At 44.6% G+C, this 22,566-nt stretch overlaps 1 protein-coding gene and 1 long non-coding RNA gene across 4 annotated transcripts; one reads left to right on the top strand and one right to left on the bottom strand.

Moving 5' to 3' along the window:
• Positions 1-264: 264 nt before the first annotated feature.
• LOC119404441 (uncharacterized) lies at positions 265-20,858 on the bottom strand. 3 transcript variants are annotated; one of them, XM_037670933.2, is made up of 6 exons: positions 20,604-20,858; positions 11,918-12,053; positions 11,408-11,513; positions 7,267-7,358; positions 5,847-5,955; positions 265-406 (listed from the first exon to the last, which is right to left on the bottom strand). In XM_037670933.2, the coding sequence occupies exons 2-6, from the start codon at positions 12,051-12,053 to the stop codon at positions 280-282; spliced, it is 570 nt and encodes a 189-aa protein (XP_037526861.1). In that variant the 5' UTR covers positions 20,604-20,858; the 3' UTR covers positions 265-279. The 3 variants fall into 3 exon arrangements, with proteins under 3 accessions (XP_037526861.1, XP_037526857.1, XP_037526862.1); XM_037670929.2 differs by lacking the exon at positions 265-406 and adding an exon at positions 3,238-3,511 and having other exon boundaries at positions 20,604-20,852; XM_037670934.2 differs by lacking the exons at positions 265-406; positions 11,918-12,053 and adding an exon at positions 3,238-3,511 and having other exon boundaries at positions 20,604-20,852.
• LOC119404442 (uncharacterized) lies at positions 6,061-16,141 on the top strand. Its single transcript, XR_005186302.2, has 5 exons — positions 6,061-6,301; positions 6,416-6,462; positions 10,682-10,761; positions 15,055-15,133; positions 16,035-16,141. It is a non-coding gene; the product is annotated as an uncharacterized LOC119404442 (long non-coding RNA).
• Positions 20,859-22,566: the final 1,708 nt, after the last annotated feature.

The following is a 22,566-nucleotide window of genomic DNA, read 5'->3' as shown; positions in this document are numbered from 1 at the left end:
ATGTAATGTAATTAAGGGCAGTAGGTACATAGACACACAAAAATAAAAAGTTTCAACTGCTCTGGATATCATTCAGATATCCACCGTTATATAGGACACACCGGGCTTCATTTGTCCTGATACTTAGTCTTTACCAAGCCTTGATACTATTCTCTCCGATGGAGCAAATGCGCCTCAACTTCTCATGTTCACTCCTGTATCCACAATCTTACCTAGAGAAATCAGTGACGGGCTGCCAATCATATAAATACCCACTGCATGCAATTCGACGAGGCCGGGTCAAGTGCAAGACTTACAGCAACTTTTGCCGACATGTAGCGGAGGAGAATCACCGCGATCAACAGTGTGGGCCTTGTCACGGTTCCCAGGAATGAGGGCTGCGTTGCTGTTCCACGGCAAAGTATAGCTGGGGATAGGGGAGGGAAGTTCACGTCAATGTATCAACGGTAGTGCTGTTTCAAGTTAGTGAGCAGCGCAGCTGCTCGCTAGCAATTTCGTAACAGCTCTTGACAAATATTTCTCACTTCACACTTCACAGTCTTCACTTCACAGCCAAATTCATTTTCTTTTCTCTTACTTCATTTTCATTCTTTTTAGTTTCAACGCTCTCCTTTTTTTCTTTTCTTTTTTTTTGTACTCAATGCTACGCTTGTCCACTGTCGCACAGCTCCTCCAACTGAGTTTTTAGTAATTTCTCTCCTTGCTCTTTGAGTCACTTAAACTCTGTCGAATACTTGCTCAAAAACACTGAGATATATGGAACAGCGAAGCATTCGTTGCTGCGCACAGCTGCACGAAGAAACAATTCTTTATAAAAAGGCTGTTCGGTCGCGCAGCTGCAATCTAACCATGAGGTTGTCAGTATTTAGACGTTCAGTTCATGCTTTAACCGCGCGTTTCGGTTTTGCGAGGCTAGGCGCTTTGGAAGCCCTGCTTCGGCTGCTGAAAGACGAATTTGTATGGCGTTACAGATGTAGGGCCAGTGTTCTGGAATTTTTAAGTAGAATGCTGTTTTGGACTAGCCAGACATTCATATGGAAAGCGTTCCGTCATCTTTTGTGTTCCTGCCTTTACCATGGTTTACCGCTTCCTTCGCTTCGACGCGTTAAATTGGCCGTGTACTTTAGTTTGCTCACCGGGTTCTGCATTGCTACGGGCGGTTTCTTTTTATCATACCGAGATGAGTACACAGGGAATTACGAGTCGTTCCTGTCTTCCGCAAAGACGGAGAATAAGGGATACTGGAATTTCGGGCCTATGCCATAATGACAATGTGTTTTTCGCATGAGAGAGAATAGACTACTGAGCCATAGCTTTTCATTTCATGGTATTTATTTCAAACCAAAATGACCCTTACATTGAACAGAAATACACACAAAGCTAGCTCAAACGTCTGTTCTACTTTTCCGATGATACCTTTTCTTTGCAATTCTGGAATGAGTCCCGTTTTGATAGTTATGATCATCCTGCATACGACATAATCTCGGTACATTGCTTTCGTCTTCTACTTGACATGTGTCATTCCAGCAACTGAAGTTATAAAACCTTTCTTGTTCACCGGAGAGGACAACATCGATGCTAAGTTCTTCTGTAACTTAATACCAGCTAAATGATGCACTTCCGTATTTCTCTCACGATAGCCAGCAACTGGCTCTGTTCGTGATAGGAAGTCGAATAAGGCGTACGACAGGGTTTCGTTTCCTCTGCGCTTTTTTCATCTTTGTAACGACTTGACAAAGACTATAACATCTACCCCAAACGTTATCGCAGCCGACTGCGTGTCTTACTAAAAAAATCAACAATATAAACGCATGGATACAGCTAGTCTGCAGCCTGACGTTAGCTGAGCTACGAAACACACTAATGAACATTAACAAATGCAAGCTTTCGCGTCTCCGTTGATAATAAGTTCTTGATGCTACCAGTACTTATGGTTAGATTGCTTTTAAAAACGTGCACGCATACGTAAGATTGGTAGCCATACGTGTAGCTAGTAACGCCTGTTTTATAGGGTGGTTCTTCTAGAACTGACCTATTTCATTGGGCTGTATTTTTGTCAAAAATTGTGCTATTGCAGTTTGCGGCAAAAGACTCGGGAAGCAATAAAGTTTAATGACCCGTGCCGTTTTTTGATGTGCAACGCAGAAAAGAAGAAATTCCATATGAGTGGGAGGCGGGGGCGCGCGCAAATGCGCATGTCTCAAGGCGACGCGGCGCAGTGCGCGCGTGGATGTATAGAGTGCTCAGTTTTCCCGTCAAGGGGACGTGATGAGCCTGGCGTCGACAACTTCTGCCGCCGCAGGCTGACGCGAACGCTGCACCGTACTAGCCATCCCTTTTTGTGTAGCATTTTGCGGTTTTTGTTATTCCTTAATTATTCTTTTTTTTTTCGGCATTGCACATCAAAAACCGGAACACGCCATTAACTTTTCATCCTTCCTTAACGTTTTGCCGTAAACTGCATTAAAATCAGATAATTTGCAGCAAAGCTACAGCCCATTCAATTAGGTCAGTTCCAGAAGAATCACCTTGTATGTTTAGGTAGGATCCACAGAGGTGCTTTTCTGGCCCCTGCACCGCTCGAACTGTTGCGTTATAGAACATTTCTCCTAACTAAGCGAGTATGCGCAGCAGAAATATGGGCTACTGATCTCCAGCCACTAACAGCAGCCTACGAGTCGGCGCAAAAGAACGTGCATGATGTTTAATCTCAAACTCTTAGCGTACAGCGCTAACGCTATGAAGGAACTTTAACTTGTCTATGCTTTATTCACATCGTATTTAATCTTGGTTTACATAATATACGCTTTATTTCCGCGATTCCTTGCTTGGCATATGGTACTAAAGACCTTTTCAAACACTTACACTCACGTATCGCCGTCATAAAACGCGTGTTTCATTCTGAAAATCAAAATGCTATCACGACCTATATATCCCGATTACAAGTTGGAGTTGTTTCGCATTTCTTATAACATTGCCACCATTACAGATATTCCTTCCTTCAGAGATGCTTTTCGCGACATTATTTGTGAAGTGCAGCAAGAATGTTTCTATATTGTGGTTAATATTCTCAAGTAAATCACATTTTTAGTTGTCTGATACCCCTGCTGTTTTAGTTCTTTTCCCAGCACTGTCCCCACTTTCACGTCCAAACCCACGGTGGTTTTTAATGCAATATATTGGTAAAACGAGCAAATAAAGCGCCAGACTGTAGTAAACAGTACGCATTTATTATAATAACTTGTTTTTGTGAAAACGCACTTCAGATTTTTTTCTCAGCGAGAATGGACTGCCACAACCAGAAATGTAGAAAGGCGCACGTTAACGTCTTTCGAAAAGGATCTACTAAACAGCGTTATTGATTTTGTGATATTCGGCTCTCAAGTTGAACTGCATTCCGCTTTTCCTTGTTACATCCTCACAAGTGCTCTCCAAGTCGCAACAAGCTGGATAAGGAGAGCCTGGCTTTCCAGGGGAAATCGGACACTTATTGTCATTGTACAGTGGACACCTGCAGACAAAAGGACAAACGCAATAGAAAACAGGTTGCTTTAGTAACGCTTGCCGATAGACAAGTGTGCCCCTTCAATATCACTATTACGCGTTGAATGCTGTATATCTCTCAAGGAGTAACTCGAACTATAGGGTGTAAACTTGCGAAAGCTCATGCGCCTTTCTGATGGAAAAAGCTGTTCGGTCACTCGAATCCCTAACGTCCATGATGTTTTTCCCGCATGGCTCAAGCAACTTTTGGAATTCAGCTTTCTTGAAAGACTTACCGCTCAGCAGAGGCGTCAGTTAGGGGATCGGCAGGGATGCGCTCCGCCCTTCCTCCTGGCCACGTACCTTATATCCACCCGATTGACGGACGCATTTTGTTCTAGACATGCATTATCTTGCCGGAGTGAACCTAGTCCTACCGCAGGTATAATTTCGATATTTTAGTCTTTTACGTGCCACCCCCAATGAAGACATAGTGCAGCTTTTGTGCAAAAATTGTGCCGCGCTTTCCAGTGAGCAATTCTACTTCATCAACTTCCCCATTTCTTATTCTCATTTCAAACTTCTAGACGCCGCAAAATAAAACAAAAAACAGTGGCGTTCAAAAGAAGTTATTTCAAAACTTTCCTTTTCATTGCAGTGACCAATGATAACTGCTCCGAAAAGCTTGAACCGTTGCTAAAACTCCGCTTATTCCTCCTACGCTATGCTCCTTAAAAACTTCATTGGGTTATCGCAAATACAGCAAAATTAACGAGCTGGACTGGCTAATCGCTGTGTTTTTTGTATGGATGAAGAAACAAAATTTTGAGGGCTCGTTTTTTTGTTTCTTTATCTTCATCTTTATATACTAGTTTTCATTAACGTTGTGTCTCTTGTAGTCCTTCAAACCCTATTCAACCTCCCTAACAATTCACTTTTAAAAGTTTTCTTCAATCACGTTCCCTCATTTCATTGCGAAACAAAGTAAAAACGGCGAAGCTAACACTAAATCGCACAAGGGTTGAAAGAGCGAAGCTGGACGATTCTAAAAGCCTAATATGGTTGCTTATAGGTTGTTGCTAGGCTTCAGCTAGGTGATGCTAGGTTGTTTCTAGGCTGCTTCTAGGTTGTTCCTAGGCTTTAGCTAGGTGATCCTAGGTTGTTTATAGGTTGCTTCTCAGCGCAGAGAGGTTATAGTTAAACCAGAGACAGTCACAGACACGACACGGATGTCCAAACTCCAGAGACAGAAACTCTCGCTGAAACCGAACGTTCGCACTTCCCATAGATCTACGGGCACGTCTTCGGTCGCGTAGGGCTTTCATCGCTTCGGGGTATTCTCGCAACCGCCGTTGCCATTCCCGTTCCCTAGTGTGCTCTCGTTCTACGTGTCGCTGAATCACTCCGTACAGATGCTTCAGCGAAGCTGAAACGTAGGCAGCCACGGTGTTTATCCCTGGGTTTATCGCGATGGCTTAATAAAGCTTTTCTCAATCACTGGTTACGTCTGTCTAGAAATCGTAATTGGTGTTATACGCCCGTCTATTGCCTTCTTAATTTTTAGTGGACCAGTGACGAGCAGTGAGATTTGCCCAATTTCTGTGGCACATACCCATTTATGGTGATTTTTGTACACACCAAATTATTGTACACACCAAAGTTCTTACGGCCGGCTTAAACAGCTTCGCTGTTTAAGAAAACAAGTAGCGACACTGAAACCTTGCTCGATATGCACATCATAGGGCAAGACGGTGTTGTAAAGTACGAACATATTCTGCAGACGATTGCGTTTACATCGCCACGGTGCTCACATCAGATTTCTGTATGAAGCGCAAAGCTTTACAGCTACTAGGGGTCGGAGACGGAGGTCGGGTAGGGCCAGTTCGTGCCAGGCATGCAAGCTCCATTTAAGTTACTCTGATAACACGTGGCACGTTAAGAGGAGGAAACAAAATATGCAGAGCGCATGGGTTTTTCTCCTATTAGCATGCACAACGGCAAGGCTACTTCCCGACAAGGCCGCGGGTGTTTTATTGTATAGTTACCGCTGAATTAAGTGCTGGAAGTTACCGAATTATCAAGGCTGTGTTGTCTTCTACAGCTGATCTGCCGATAATGTAACTGCTCGCATTTCGCTGGTAACTGTTAAGTAATTGTACTACAGTAAGCCTTATCGAGTAAAACTAGCAAACATTACATGTAATTATTTACACCATATTCGTAACGTACAAGTCCGACTCATATGACCCTGTGTCAAAATCAGGACATGCTGAAAGTGCGACTAACAAACCAATTGTTCTGATATATGCCCACTCATTACAAATATTTTGTCGCGACATTTACCGTAAGCGCAATTTACTTACACTTCTTTTGTGAGGACTCCGTTCCGGCATTGATATCGCACACACGGGTCTGCTGAGTTCAAGCTCGTTCCGTTTGTCAGCACTGTGCCATTGTCCGTGACGCACACATCTGCGGATTGACCATTGTGTTGTCATCACTTTCTTGCTTTCGTTGGCTGCGCACGAGTTGGCATAAAGGGCAACCGTGCCACAGATAAATTTTAATGTGAGAAATGGGACGAGTATCGCTCCGTAACATAGGGTACACCAACGTTTCGGTGCAATGTATTTCCTAGACTAGCCACAGTTCAACCAGTTAAGAGCTATGCTAATATTAGAAGAGATAAAAAGAAAGCTACGATCGAACCTTTACATAGACACGCAAGAAGTAATAATATTTTGAATCGTAAACAGCTGTATTGCACGAATTGCACGAATCCATAGCTACACTCATCCCAAACGGGTGCACGTTAGGGGTGAGTGGTCTTCGTTCAGTTGCCGCGCACCACGCTGCCCGGTTAAGGAATCTTCCTGCTTACGCTTGGAATAAAATGTAGCGCTATTTGAAAAGAATTCTCTGTCTTTTTCAGCATCTATGCGGCACCCGGGTCGTTCTACCCTGGGTGCACTTCGAACGGTAAATTTTGAATTTTTCTGTTTCGCTTCTTGATGCTATGCACCCTCTGCGCATGATGCATGTGACGTATGTATAAACATCCCGAAGCATCAGTTTGTCACTGCAGTGGTGGCGAAAAAGTAGAACATCAGCATTTAACCCTTTCCCTCCCGTTGACTACTATAGTCTTCATGAGATTTTGTACCAAGAAGACCGATGACGTCTATACTCGTTATTAACAAAACCTGGTCCCACATGGAACCAATGGTCATAGTTGTCTTTCTTGACGCTAAATGGCCACTCTTGTCCATGTTGCGCCATTTGTGTCTCTCAATTTATTGCCATCTTTCATTTTACTACCATGCAGTGAAGCCATCTTCGAGCTATCTTTTTTACGCGATTAGTGAAATAAAGGAACCCCATTGAATTGAAATAACGGTACCGTTTTATTCTGAGCAAATAAGTCTACATATTGAGCGAAAAAAAATTCCGGTAAATTTGGTACATTTTTCTGCTCTTTTCACGGTAGGGAAAGGGTTGAGGCAAGTACTTGATTCTATTGCTAGTGGTCGGGATGGCATCAGTATATATTTTCTAAAGGGTATAGGGATACCTTGAGTCCCCCAACAGTCATTCGGTTGTGTATGTGCACTCAACCCGAAAAATTGCCACATCAAGATTTCAATACGTAGATAATGTGATTTCGGCAAGAAAATGATGATGTTTGCTAACATATTACAAATATGACCGGGGACACCATATGCTCGGTGGCCGATAAAAGTGATCCTAACGTATGAATTCGATACACTGGAAAATGTAACTCACGTATATGTGGGCAGCTGACACGGCAGCAATGGGGAAAGGGTGCTTGAGCAAATTTTGACTCCCGATGACACCCTACCGGAGGCGGGGCACACCTGAAAATCGCCATACTGCAACTATTTTCTCTGTCAGCAGCGGCAAACAGAAACCAAGAACATACTTTCTAGGTCCTGCCTTCTACAGTCACTGACAACTGAAAAATTGCAGTGGCGAGCAGTAAGTCGGAATGGAGCGAAAATAAAGAACTAAAAACAAAAGAAAATGAAATTTTTTACCCGGACTAAAACGTAACCGAAACGTTATCTATTAGTCTTTTAGCAAGTTACGGAAATACGGTACGCCAAAACGCTACGGTATGACGGTACCGCTCCTCCTTTCCCGGTCGTTGTGCTTTTGCCTGTGAAGGCACCCTAACAACACTAAAGCTTTTTCAAAAAAGTTACTGTGGAGTTACCACGCCTCATTATTACCTGTCAGCCTACGCGTTGTTAACGAGGAACCTGTCTTTCGGGGTACGCATTGTCACTGGAACTGGGAGCGGCTTAAGAACAACAAGCGGGAAAGGAGGAGCGCTACAGTACTGCCTTATCGTATTTGCGTGCCGTATTTCCGTAACTTGCTAAAAGACTCTAGTATTTCGTTCTGGAGTGAAGCCAAAATATTTGTATCGGTTTTCGGTTCAACGGAAAAGCTGGCAGTCCGGAACCACCGAGGTCATGCAACGTGAGCATTAATGCATATCTCAGTGGGCAGTATTAGTGTCTATCTCAGACAGGGATTCCAAAATTAAAGCTGTGTTGAAATTTCGCGAAAAACGAGAAGAGTGGCAACGGGAGCTATTTATATTAACGCCTGCATTCAGCCTACTTAGACAATTCGTAATTTACTTATGAGAAATTTAAATGCGAAAGGTCTCGCGCAGACTTCGACAGCGCGCGAATTTCCGCACAGTCGTATACCGGCGTTCCCTTCAACGAAACCTTCTTTTTTGTCCATGGAAAGTTCCTTGGTGCACAATTTTCTACGCGGAATGAATTACAATACTGGTGTAAGGCATATCGACTACACAGACGCAACTCATACTACATAGTTCTAGGCAGTGTTAGTCAGACGCATTGTGTTCACATTGCACAAGACGCCAACATCAATACCGCCCCTGCGTTTTGTACAGGCCGCCACACCTCCAACTCTTTTTTATCCAAAGCCCGGCTCATAACGACATACCGAACAAGCTCGTTGTGCATAAATTCTTTGCTATCACGTGTGAGCGTATTTTCGTTCTGTAAGAAGCATTGGCCCTGATAAGCGAACGTCTTATTAAAGAAATCTTAGTCGAAATCAAGAAGAAACGGGCGTGGGCAGAGCATGTAGCGTGTAGGCAAGATAACCGCTGGTCGTTTAGAGTAACTGACTGGTTTTCAGGGGAAGGCAAACGCGCGAGGGGGACAAACATATAGGTGGGCAGGTGCGATTAAGAAATTTGCAGCGATAACGTGTTCGCAACAAGCACTGGAACGAATTGATTAGCGAAACATGGGAGAGGCCTTTTTCCTGAAGTGGGCGCAGTCAAGATGGTGATGATAAGCGAACGGTTGCCCTCCAAAAACGCGTGGCGTAGGCTAGAAAGCGACACGTTCGCGGCCTTAGTTCCACCGGCCTGATTCTCAGTTTGGCCAGTCGGATGAAATCGTATTCGTCTTTTTCTTCTTTTACTTCGTATGTATTTGCCGCTGACACGCAATATCCGGCAAAAATTGCGACCTTATATAAGATCATAGCGTACCAGCTAGATCAGGCCAATAATGACCGAGAACCCGACAACGCTCTAGTACCACAGCATTACTTTACAGTGCACATTGGCTAACCGTTATTTAATACAGCGTTTTACAATTTTGCGCTGAAAAAATGATAGAAGCTTGGCTTTTGCTATGCAATAAACGTAGGCAAATTCCAGGCACAGCGTGAATCAGTATACGCGTGGGCTGACAAATAACCGGTGCAGAATGCGCTACCCTATGTTGCAGTTTTGCAACGGCCTCGTGACGTCACCGCTTGCACCAATGAATAGGCGCCACGCATCTGCCTCTACACACCGCCGGCGCTCTCATTTAAATAATAAAGCGGCCTTCACCGATCCAAGACATGCTAACATGCCAGACTACAGGAAGGTGCCATGCATTGGCGTAGCCAGGGGAGGCACACGGGGGCCGTGCCCCCTACCCACCCCCCGATTTTTTTTTTTTTTGCCATTGCACATAGAGCACAAAATGACACTCAATCACATCTGCCTGCCCGACGCCCCCTTCAAATCAAGAAGGTGACCCCCCGCCCCTCCCCGAAAGAAATTTCTGGCTACGCCCCTGGTGTCATGATTTCTTCTTTAGCGCAGGTTTACCAGACAAGGGACGAAAAAAATGTGCGACACACACAAGCGCTTGTGCCACAAACAAGGTCGATTCAAATAGGTCGCGAAGCTTCGGGCGAAAAGCGGTTCAGAATCTATTGCCAACGACACCAGCAAGGAGAATTATGGGTGCTGCGATTGAAGCGCGACTATGTTTGGAGGGAACAAACACTGATACCGAAAAACCAAGTTTTATTCAAGGGCGAAGCAATCTTGATGTTTTACAAATTACATTTATTTCGTGAACAATATTATGTAGGTGCAATGTGCCAAGAATGTAGGATAGTACGAAAAACCTTTTTCTTAGCGCCCCCTTAAGAGAGGCGCACGTCATTGTTAGTCAGTGCAGCCCTTGCGGTGCATCGAAAGGCGCGCTCGTAAACTCGTCTGCAACGACACGCCCCCTCACGTGTTCTGGTGTTTCACACTTGCATGTGTTCTGTGAATTATTGTGGTGAGAATTTGCTTTTGGTGTTCGCGAAGTTGCGAGGTGCGTTTCATCGTTGGTGAACGTGTTAGCTGCGGTGTTCAACGGGCAACGGCGCGACGCGGCTAACATTTCACGCCGAACGCTTTCCTCGGTACTCGCGGAAACGATGTGGTGTTCCAAGGATGCAACAGCAATACGCGTATGCCTGGCGAGCCTTCTCTTCTAGATAAGACACCCAGGCAACGGTTCGGAGTAGTGTGCTTGCTGGATTTTCATGAATCAGTATTCCTGCTGCCCGGTTTCCTTCGTGAACACGTAGTGCCTACTTTATTTCCTGCTATCGGGGAGCAGATCGCTAAGTTATCTGTCGCGCTACAATTCGCATGTCTTGACACGTTACACGTAAGGTTAATTTATCGGAACCTAAGGCAAAACATAGTGCACGTAGTGTACGCACTTTTTGTAGTTATTACGATATTTGTTGCGCATTGTGTAGGGTGTGATAAAATTGCGTTATTGTGACCATTGAATAAAACTGAAATATCATTATTTTGGCGTGACCAGGAGTCATTTCTTCTCATTAGAACTGAAGCACACATGCAATGCGCTCTTTAAGTCCCCTGCGCATGTGCGAAGAACATCAGCAACGTTGCAAACCTGAGAGGTACGTACGCTGCTGCCTACTTTATTCACCCTATGGAAGATGACACGAACGCAGAATAAAAGCTCCAAGAATAAGGTTTCCTAGTAAAGCCAGGGCGAATTGAACGGCGGTACACTTAAACACCGCTGTTTAGTCACGGGACGATATTAGTTTAGCTAGCGTTGGCTTCAAGCGCACTCGCCAAGGGGTTGCCGGCTCGCCGTAGCGCGAGTCCTAGCGATCAGGGGCCTAAGAAAAATGTTTTGAGGTCAAATTTCGCGCTATAGTGACAACAAAATGACGTCACTTTTTTATCGGATATTGCATCACATCCGCTTTGTTTTTTGTTCCGCCGGAAGTGTTCCCTCCTCACACAGATGGCGCTAAGCCCCATGTGCAGCTGATGAGCCGCCATTTTCTGAACGTATGGGCGTCTATGGAAGCTTCGCTACCATTGCCACAAATCTTTCTGTCCCTTCTCTCGGAAGTCTACGCTAAAGAAGAAATCATGAACTACCAACTAGCTCGTATGCACATTGCAGGAAGTAATGTTTGTATTAAATCATTAGAAGTTAGAATTGATAAAACCGCGCCACAAGTGTAAGGATTAGGTGAGCTCAGCGAATTGTACGCTGGACACAAATCGTGCAGCAGAGTGGCAACTTACATCAGCTTCACCACAACGTTGTCTTCTGCATAACATGACAGCCGCTCACATCTGTCCCTCACGTTCACTGTCGAACTGAAATACCAGCGGCTGTGTTGGCACTTATCTGCAACGATTAATTTGGAGGAGTTTAAATACCACGCTTTTACCTCCCATATCCGCAATTAAAGTTATAACAGCATAAGTGGGCAGTGTCCGAAAAACAGTTGTAATGGCTTCACTGGTCCTTTCGGTGCCCGCACTAAAGCACAACTGCTAAAAAATATGGTGCCATTCTTCTGCAGGGGAATTTATGCTCTACAGTCGACAGCTTCATTGAATTATTGCGCTTATCGGCAGTCCTCCTCTAATCGTCGATGTTTACTTCGTATTTCTCGCGCATGCCACGGGTAACGTCGCGCGCTCGGTTGTTCTGTTTAGTCAATATTGCAGGGAACGATTACATAAATACCGTCTTATTTATAGGATATATTCTGAAATAACTGACACTTGCCGAGAAGTTGTACTCACTTCCCTCTGTACGTATGCGCACGAGTGAAATAATTTCCACTGGAGTATAACTGACTGCTTCACTGAGCGACAAGCCCGACAGCCAAATTAGGAAAATTCCTTTAGCAAGAATAATACCGCGTTGTACAAGGTGCATCTGCAAAAAAATAAAAAAAAAGGAAAGATAAAATTTCAAGTTAACATTACGCGGTACAGCGCACAAGTATAAATTTGTGCATTTTAACGCGATAGCTTTAAAGAGCTCGCATCGCAGAAATTCCGCCGTCGGCGTCGGCGTCGACGCCGTTGGTTGTGAGCGAAAAATCATCATCTTGTCCGTGACCGAAAAATCGAAAAAGCTGCAAATAAAATAAATAATAAAAATGTTGGGTCCGAGTGAGAATCAAACCCAAGCCGTCTGCGTGGCAAGCAGGTGTTCTACCACACAGCCACGCCTCTGCTTGGAGCTGCACTGAAAGTAACCTTTATGCTTCCCAAACATACGCGTCCTGTGTACAGGTGTCACAGTACGAGATTTAATATCGCAGTAAAACGATGTACAAGCGTATATTGCCATCGGGCGTCACACCATGTGAATTTCATAACGAGCTGGTGGTGTAAAGCCGGCCACCCATTACAAAAGGCACACACATTACTGCGCGAATTCCCTTAAGACCACGTAGTGGGTGCATCGCAACTTCGAAAAATTTGTCGCGCATAATTGCTCCTGGTTTAAAGCATGCTACCCATTACACACCCTTATAAAAATGACTATTGAGTAGCTGTTGACAAATGATTGATGAATGATTGAATCAATGACTTTTCAACTAAATGTCAAATGTCGTTGAATCTTCACAATGACTAGACAACAAAAGTGTCATTGATTCTTTCCAATCAAAAGTACATGTTGAAAAATATATTGATGTTTTGTTGATTTTATGTTGCACGGTGGTTGAGTTTAGGACCATCCGCGGACGTATGAAGGTGGGCGTGAAACTTATTACAGATAAGATCACGAGCACTCTTGCCATCTTATTAAGAAACCCAGACACACATGCGCAAATAGTAGGTTTATTTGCCTTTTTTTGGTAGCCGGCATACATGACATTTAATTTCCGGCAAGCACAAATACTCTTGCACACAATCAACATTACAGCACTACTTGCATCACGGACGCTCTCTATGTGTCAGCTAATGTAAAGCAAAATTTTTTAAGCATATGCAGAACTTGCTACTGCAAGTAATATAATAAATTACAAAAAATACAATTTTATTTTTAAATACGACTCCACATTCTACGCAACCTTTTACAGTAATGCAGAGATGTAGCAATGGTAACTGATATTCAGAAGCGCATGAGGCTTGCGAAGCCCCGAACTCAATGACCAAACCCTGGCCATCCAGAGTACGTTCCCTCGATCGGGCCCTCAAGTTTGGCCTGGGGGTCCCTACGTGGGATTATATTACTAGCTACCTTCGGCAACGTGATTTCTCAAGCCTGTCCGTTTTAATTAGCTCTAACCGAATGACCCACTACAAAACTCTTCATGCGGCAACAAAGCATTGCTGACTTCTTGCTTTAGTACCCGAAGCAACGCAGGTAACTGTGCCCTCCTAGGACACTGTATACAGTGCGCAGAAACTGTACTGCAGCTGAATACACAAAGAAAGCTTAATTAATGAATTATTGCGGTTTTATGCGCCAAAACCCCAATATGATTGTAAGTCACTCCGTTGTGGAGAGCTCATATCCGGAAATATGACACACCTGGGGCTTTTTAACGTGCACCTAAATTGAAGTAAATCGACCTTTAGCACGTTCGCCTCCATTAAAAATGCGACCGCCGCGGCCGGGATTGAATCCGCGATCTTCGGGTCAGCAGCCGAGCACCGTAACCACTGTACCACCGCGGCGGCCCCAAAGGCAGATTCGTTTGAGGATTGAACGGTCATAAGCAGTGTTTAAGGATAGGCACCATTTATGTACCGCCGTGGAGGCAAGCCAGTAACAAAAATTGATAAACCGTTAAACTTGAACGCGATAGCGATATCCGCACGCACGCACGCGCGCACGCGCGCACGCGCACACACACATGAAATACGTATTGTAAAGGTAAAGGTTTGCGCCCTCTTCAACAGCACATTTATTACAACAATATTTTGTGTGTCCAATGTATACGGGTGGGTATCGCCTTGCCGATCGCTAGCCTGCCTTCGCTTCTCGGTGGAGACCCAAACCGTGCCGCAAGGAAAGCCAAAGTACGGTGCCCCATGGCTGATATCTTTATTTGCATCTACCTCAAATTTTCGCTCACAGCAAACGCTGCTTTTTCGCTCGCAACCAAAGAAGCCGCCGCCGACACCGGAATTTCTGCGAAACGAGCTCTTTAACGCTATCGCGGGCATGACGTAAAAGTATCTACCTATGGATGGTGGGGGCCTCGGCACGTAATACAGCGCCTGCCTGTACGCGGTGTCGACTAAACCAATCTCTCAAAGCTCGCCGCATACATCTACCAGAGAAACGTGATGTACCAGCGACTATCACTCCTTTTCATTTTATTTTATTACTATCCCTGCTGGCGCAAACGCACGCCTTTGCTCCATGCAAAACACGTTGAAACGAACGCTTGAACTCGAGCTTGCGTGCCATGTCTTATTGCGACTAAGAAAATAACGCCAAAAGAATAATAAATTTGTTGTGTTGCATTGCGTCAACAAACATGCAGAGTGCGAAGGTCGTTAACCAGCAAGCTTTACGTAACTTTCTTAATAATAGCAATTACCGCCTAACTTCGTGACGGGCTTCGTAGCGCTGGTGCTCTATCCGGTGTATCCATCCGCGTCGTTGTGTGGCGTCAGTCGAGTACGCGGAATTCGAACGTGCCGGTCACGCTCGCCGCGCTAGTCTCCTCTCGCTACGGTTCGTGCTCTGTGAGTGCCGTGATTCACGGAAATTATGAACGCAGCTGTGAAGAAGCTACTTCGCGGCATGTTCAGCACTCGTGTACCTGCATGCAAGGACTACCTTCCTCTGGAGTGCCTGTTAGTGGCCGTTATACGCGTACTGGAGTTAAGCCTAGTCCCGGAACGTTTCCTGCGGAGAAATGGACGTCTCAGTTTGGGTGCGAGACTGTCGCATTTTCATTTCTGCTTAGATGGAGGGACGGAAGCGATCACTTACCATTGCTTGGATTTGCGGATTCCTTAAACTACAGGCCTCTGTCCTTGTTGAAGGTAAGTTAATTTTCTTTACCTGTGCACAATTATATTCGAAAGCGATGGAAAATGCGTGTTTTGTTGCATCACGGGCTACATGCGCGACATGTTTCAGAAGTACGTGACTGCGTAATGTTTGCGGCATGCAGGATTACACTGTCCTAATATAAATGTAGGTTACGATTTACGTTCACTTTCGAACGTACTGACTTTTATTGGCCGCGCTTAACGGAGCTTGTTTCAAGGTATACATTATACGTTTACGTTCGAGCGCCTGTACTACGATTCTGACTCTGCAAAGCTACTTTGCGCTATTTGCGCTATTTTGGAATAGTTTCGAATGGCGAGTGAGTGTTCAAAATCTTGTTTTATGGACATAAGTGGGGCGTCTTTCTAGTGCTAAGATGTTACTTTGCCTTGACTGTTTCAACGCGCGCCTTCAAAGTGGTCGTTCTTTCCAAATCTACACTTCCTGCACAAATTATATCCGACTCGCTATACCAACGCCTGTCCAGGATGTGGCGCCATCCCCACAACATTTCACGTCACCGTAGAGTGCACCGCTGCCTACTTCCCTCCCCTCCCACCAATCCTTCGGTCCACCCGTACCCCAGAGCAGTGGCAAGGCATCCTTCGCGAAGGCGCCCCCGAGGTCTGTCGGGCGCTCGTCCAGCGGGCCTGGGCTATCGCAGAGGTTGCCATAGGAGTCCCGGAATAGGGACCCTCCCCGTTTTCTTTAAATTTTAATAAAGGAATGTTTTCATCATCCCGCGCGTCGCTTCAGCCTGGTTAATTGTAGCATCTTCGCCCCTTTGTAGCCGTACGATGTTATCGAGTTTTCGCCTGTTCACACCGTCCTCTGCTAGGTACGAACTTATATAACAATTTCCTTTTCTCCTGTTTTTTTTTTTTTTTGCAGGTGGGAGTCACTCTTTTTATTTTGAAACAAGTGCTACACCAAACAAATTATGGCTTTCATCTCTGATGGTGGCGTTACTTGCAGTTTTTGCATAAATAAAGATAGATTGTCCGCATATTTGCGTTTTCTTCTTTTCCTTGGGCTCTTGAAAGAAAACGAAAGGTCACAGAACTTATAAAAGAGTTGACTTCTCCCAGTGTCTGTGTGTGTGTATTTTATTTCTCGCGCAGATTACCTTGTTTCCAGGTTTACGCGGGGTTGGAAGAACTGAAGCATTATAACAGGCGATAAAAAGCTTTTGCTATTGCAGTTATTGAAAGCGCGATCTGCCTCCGTGCAGTTGTGCCTTACCTACTGTAATTCAGCTATAGTGAAAGTAAACTGACCTGATTTAAGTTATTCTTTGCTTTTTGTGTACATGTAGCTTGCTGTTTCCCGTCCAGAGTGAGTTGGCATAGTCTGCCGCAATAACACTAACTATGCTGGCCTCTTATTGCTTTTTATGCAAGCATACACCAGCAGTGCCTATCTACAGATAGCTGTGTGCTCATATAAAACCCATAAAGGGCACTTAGCAGCTGTTATTAGAGTTACGAAAAGTGTTATGAAGCCCAAGGAACTGCAATTTATATTGTAAACACGTGCCTCAGCAGGCATTCTTCAAGAGGTTCTATGCAAGACCTTTTGGACCATGCCTACTGTGGCATGTGCTTCAGTAGGCATTGTTCTTTCAGGGGGAGGATATATAATAACAGAGAGCTGAGCTAGTTGGTAAGTATTCATTGTAAAAAGACAGGGCGTGCAAACACGGACACAAGAAGGAAGTCAGGACACCACAAACGCCGACTAACAACTGAAGAGACGCACAACGGCTGAAAAGAAAGAAGGCACGAAAACTTATCTGCGCATGCTCATCCAACAGGCGAACCTATCAATCCGGCACGCGTGGCGGTCTACGTGGAAGATAACTGTTAAGGTATTTGATTTCATCTTTATGCAAGTTAATCGACGGTTGGCTCACGCATGCGCTACCACTATTCTCGATATGCCATGCTTCAATCATCAGGCGCGTTTCTTCATTTCTATGCCGGTACAACACTGCGCATTCATCAAATTTTGGCGTGCACTTACAATCTCGACAATGTAAGGATAGATTAGAAGGTGAGCCTCCTGTTAGCGATCTCTTATGTTCTAATAATCTCTGGTTGATGCATCGGCCCGTCTGTCCTACGTAGAAGCGGCCGCAGCTGAAAGGGATCTTATACACCACACTCGTACGGCAATCAATGAATTTGTTGGTGTGTTTCACGAAACAAATATCGGTCCGCTTCTTGTCTTTTACACCCTCATTCTTCCTCTGCACAGCGGCACAAATCTTACCTAGCTTATTGGCAGCCGTGAAAACAACATTAACGCCGTATCTAGTTCCTGCTTTCTTTAGCCTGTGAGATACGCGATGAATGTACGGTATACCTACGACACGTTTCTTCCTATCGCTTTCTGCAACCATGCTCGGACTTAACACAATAGACTTCTTTAAACGTTCAGCGACCGTAGCCACTGCATCACGAGGATACCCTACATCTAAAAGACGCGTAACCTGTGCGTTAAAGCTATCACTCATTTTGTGCTCACACGACTTGGTGAGGGCTGACTTAAGGCAAGACATGGCGATGCCGTTTTTTACAACCTTCGAGTGCTTCGACGAAAAATTTAACAGCGGTTTCGAAGATCTAGGAGAATACTGCCAGCACACGTGGTTCTTCTGGAACGTTAAGGAAATGTCTAGAAATTGTATTCCATTATTCTGAGGCACCTCTTTAGTGAAGCTCAGCCCTCCTCCATTTAATTCAAATTTTTCGCTCACGGAAGTTACCACCTTTTCAAAGTCCTCACCACTACAAAAATCAAGTAATCGTCCACATAACGAAAAACCTTAATAACCGAATTACCTAAGACGCCTTCCAAAAGATTGTCAATCTTGCTAAGGTATAAATCACTAAGAACCGGAGCAACTTTAGACCCAATACATATCCCTGTTTTCTGCACATAAACGCCTTCCTTCCAACCTACCAGCGTCGACTTTAAATACATGGAAAGGATTTCTAGAAATGCCCCGGTAGAAACACCACATTTTTCGGTGAAAAGCGTCTGGTGCTCTTGTTCGTTAATACATTCATTAACACATTTTAACAAGTCCTCATGCGGCAAAGAATAATACAGGTCTTCAATATCCATGCTAAAGGCCTTACAACAGCCGGGGTTCTCCTCTGTGAGGAACTGAACTAGCGCCTGAGAATTACGCATACGAAAAGGGTCTGAAAAACTCAAAGAGGTTAAGCAGTTCTGCAAATAACTAGATACAGCGACTTGCCAGGTGCCTTGCTCTGAAACGATTGCTCGAAACGGAATCTCGTTCTTATGTGTTTTGGCTGAAAAAAAACAATTCTAAAGTGAGTGATTTAGCCTTCTTGACATTACAAGCTATTCTCTCAAGATTATGTCTTAACAAAAGGTCGACAGCACGTTGCCTAACTACCGATGGCTTAAGTTTTACCGTCCTAAAATTCTTTTCTATGGCTGTTAATGCTTTTTCTGAGAACACACTGTCCGGAATAATTACAAAATACCCTTCCTTATCTGAAATTACTGGCCTGAGTTTCTTCTCGACACAGTAATTAACCAAAGGCCGGATAGGATCAGAACATTTGAGATGCATATTAGAACCCTTGATGCTAACAACACAGTCCTGATCTTCGAAACCGCTGTTAAATTTTTCGTCGAAGCACTCGAAGGTTGTAAAAAACGGCATCGCCATGTCTTGCCTTAAGTCAGCCCTCACCAAGTCGTGTGAGCACAAAATGAGTGATAGCTTTAACGCACAGGTTACGCGTCTTTTAGATGTAGGGTATCCTCGTGATGCAGTGGCCACGGTCGCTGAACGTTTAAAGAAGTCTATTGTGTTAAGTCCGAGCATGGTTGCAGAAAGCGATAGGAAGAAACGTGTCGTAGGTATACCGTACATTCATCGCGTATCTCACAGGCTAAAGAAAGCAGGAACTAGATACGGCGTTAATGTTGTTTTCACGGCTGCCAATAAGCTAGGTAAGATTTGTGCCGCTGTGCAGAGGAAGAATGAGGGTGTAAAAGACAAGAAGCGGACCGATATTTGTTTCGTGAAACACACCAACAAATTCATTGATTGCCGTACGAGTGTGGTGTATAAGATCCCTTTCAGCTGCGGCCGCTTCTACGTAGGACAGACGGGCCGATGCATCAACCAGAGATTATTAGAACATAAGAGATCGCTAACAGGAGGCTCACCTTCTAATCTATCCTTACATTGTCGAGATTGTAAGTGCACGCCAAAATTTGATGAATGCGCAGTGTTGTACCGGCATAGAAATGAAGAAACGCGCCTGATGATTGAAGCATGGCATATCGAGAATAGTGGTAGCGCATGCGTGAGCCAACCGTCGATTAACTTGCATAAAGATGAAATCAAATACCTTAACAGTTATCTTCCACGTAGACCGCCACGCGTGCCGGATTGATAGGTTCGCCTGTTGGATGAGCATGCGCAGATAAGTTTTCGTGCCTTCTTTCTTTTCAGCCGTTGTGCGTCTCTTCAGTTGTTAGTCGGCGTTTGTGGTGTCCTGACTTCCTTCTTGTGTCCGTGTTTGCACGCCCTGTCTTTTTACAAGGAGGATATATATCACACTTGCATGTCTACAAGAATTCAACAACTATTACGACATACTGTACATTTACTTTCAATAACTAGATGATCAAATTTCAATGCCGCTTGAATTGCAGCTCATAAACTATTCAATAACAGGTTCACTACTATTCAATCACTTTTGTGTCAATAACTTTTTTATAAAATATCACCGGCCAATTTTCAATGGGTGTAAATGGTGAGCTTAATGACTTTGCAATAACTTTTCAAATATCATTCAAATACTTTTCAATACAATGCGTCAACATTGACCACTAGCTTTTCAATTATTTTTCAATAGGATTTTTTGTAAGGGCAAGGCACACACCTTAGTACGCGCATTCTGTTAAACACTCGTAGTGTTCGAAGTGCGCACTAGGGGGCAGGATATCGCTATCGCCTTGAACTCTTAAAGGCGAATCTTAAGCGTCCCCCAATTTTCTGTTTGATTTCTTTTACGTTTACGTTTAGCTTTCAACGACGGCAACAGAGCGTTCAACTGGCTTAAACCTTTTTAACATGACTACTTGGCCATGCAAGAGTAAACATTGTCAATGCAGTGAAAAGAAGCCTGCGAAAAGAAATAAGTTACCGAATAGTAGGCGCAAAATTAGTGGCACACACAATTCTCCAATATAGTCACATTTCATTTTATGCGGGATCACTGACACGCATACAGGCTTTGTATGACAGCTTCCAATCAACCGCGTGATATTTTTCCTGAGCAGTTCCATCCTTCAGATGACTAGCACGAAGCCGCCTTCACAATTGACGCTTTCTCCAAGCCTTAAGGCTTCCCAAATCTAATTCTTTCAGCGATCGCGATATTCAGAAAAATGATTGCTGCAGACCTTTCATCTGTGAATCCTGACGACGCTTGCCTTGCTTTGTCTTCGTACTCGAATATTGTTCGTCTCCGGGGCTCACTCCTAGGACAAAGATCGGGCTAGCAAGCACGAAATTCACAATGACGGTGACACTTGAAGCGGGGTGTCGCTCACTAGCTGGGAAAGATGGCGCGCTAACTAAAGGATGATTTATTAACCCTACAGCGATCCGAAAAAAAAACAAGTCAAGGCACTGGCAAAGCGAGCGATGCAACGCTCAATTAAACTAGCCCTGATTACAGCGGAACCCACGCTGCACGCATGAGCACTTCTTAAAAGACAGTATCCAGCAGTCTCCGCCTCGAGCAATTCGGCTTTCCTCTTATATAGCGATTACCCACCGCGCCCTCTTTTGACACGTGTGTCACGTGAGGCGAGGAGTTGTCGGTAAGCACTGCGCATGCTCGATTCAGCCTCATGTTGCGGTCAGACTTTCCTCTGACAACCCTCAACGCACGCGCCCGCTGATGTCTGCAGAGCAAGGCTGCAGAAGCATTTTGACTGTATGCAAGACATGAAAAGATCGCCTGACTAATTTGCAGCTTCTTTTCGCTTTTCGTCGCTCTTCACTTTCATCTTGCTATACACAACTGCATGCTGCTCGTAGAAACGCATTTCACGAGGTTGTGTTTTCGCAACTTCTTTTTTTTTTCTTTCGTCATGTGTTGTCGATCATGATGACTGCCTTGAAATGTTCCCTCACAAAGAATCGACAACGAATGGACAGGAGAGCGCTCAGTGTTGCGACAAACTCCGTGCAGAAACTTTGCGCAATAGATACATTCTAACTTACGTGTTTTCTAATATGTTTGGGTGTCGCGCCTCATCATCTCTGCAGGCATTTCATAAAGTTGTTCTCTCTCTCTCGCGCGCGCGCTGCAACAGGCGCTGCAACGATAGTTGGTGCCTTGTTGTGGTATGCCGGCCTAGCTAACCAGCCATAGGCGTGCTTAAGTGGAGGGCAGAGGGGTGGGGAGGGCTCAAAGTCTGCCCCACACCGTCACTCAGCCGGACGTGTCTCGTCATTGTTTAAAGAGCAGGGCTATATGGCCACGCAGGTTCTTGACGACAATGGTGGCCCGAAACCCTTCATGTTTATTTCCAAGAACGGTTCACTTCCCATTTTTACTCCCGGAAAGCAACAAACCAAGGGCAGGCCATTGTGAGAAGCACGCCGTCACTTAATTTTTATTTTTTTCATCCATGGTGAATCACGTTGTTTTGGATTCGACCAAAGGGGCGGAGGGGGGGAGGCGTGATGAAACTTTGGCTTCCCCCTAACAGGTAATATACATCATGTAAACTAACCTAATGGGTAACCCTGCGCACGCCTATATAATCAGCCCCATCATATATCGTCTTGCCTTGGTTTAATAATGACGCAGTAGACATTTTGTTACGTGATTGTAGTGCCAGTGATGTTGACCTTCCGATTAGCAGACATTGCGGACGAGGAATTGTCCCGCTGCAGTTCCGGTGGATATCATTTGTTATTCCATTGCCGTTTATGTCAGCTGTTCTTAGTTGATTTTACACGTTGTAAAGTAATTTCTGGATGAAAAGCACGGCCATAAAATATGCCGTCCAAGCGAAGTTAACGTCGCTGAAACACGACCCTGTGCATAGCAGGCTCGTTTTCGGGGCTCCACTTTTCAAATTGCCTTGCCTTTTTTTTCCTTTTTTTTGCGTGTGTGTTGCTGACACCCTTTTGAAAGTATTTCATGCCAACCTTTTTTCTATGCAGTAAGACTGATAACTGGGCATGTTGGTATGTATCCATATTTAAAATTTTTAGCGCGCACAAAACCCTGCGCACCCTGCGCTCGTGTGTCTCTTTCTTGTCCTTGTCTTTTGTGCGCACTAAAAAGTTTAAATATAAACTTTTTTCTATGCGTAATGTTCGTTCCCAAAACGCAGCCCTTGCTTC

This window comes from Rhipicephalus sanguineus, chromosome 9 (genome assembly GCF_013339695.2).
Source record: "Rhipicephalus sanguineus isolate Rsan-2018 chromosome 9, BIME_Rsan_1.4, whole genome shotgun sequence".
Lineage (NCBI taxonomy): Eukaryota > Metazoa > Arthropoda > Arachnida > Ixodida > Ixodidae > Rhipicephalus > Rhipicephalus sanguineus.
The sequence above is the reverse complement of the archived record's forward strand: the minus strand, read 5'-3'. Positions and strand labels throughout refer to the sequence as shown.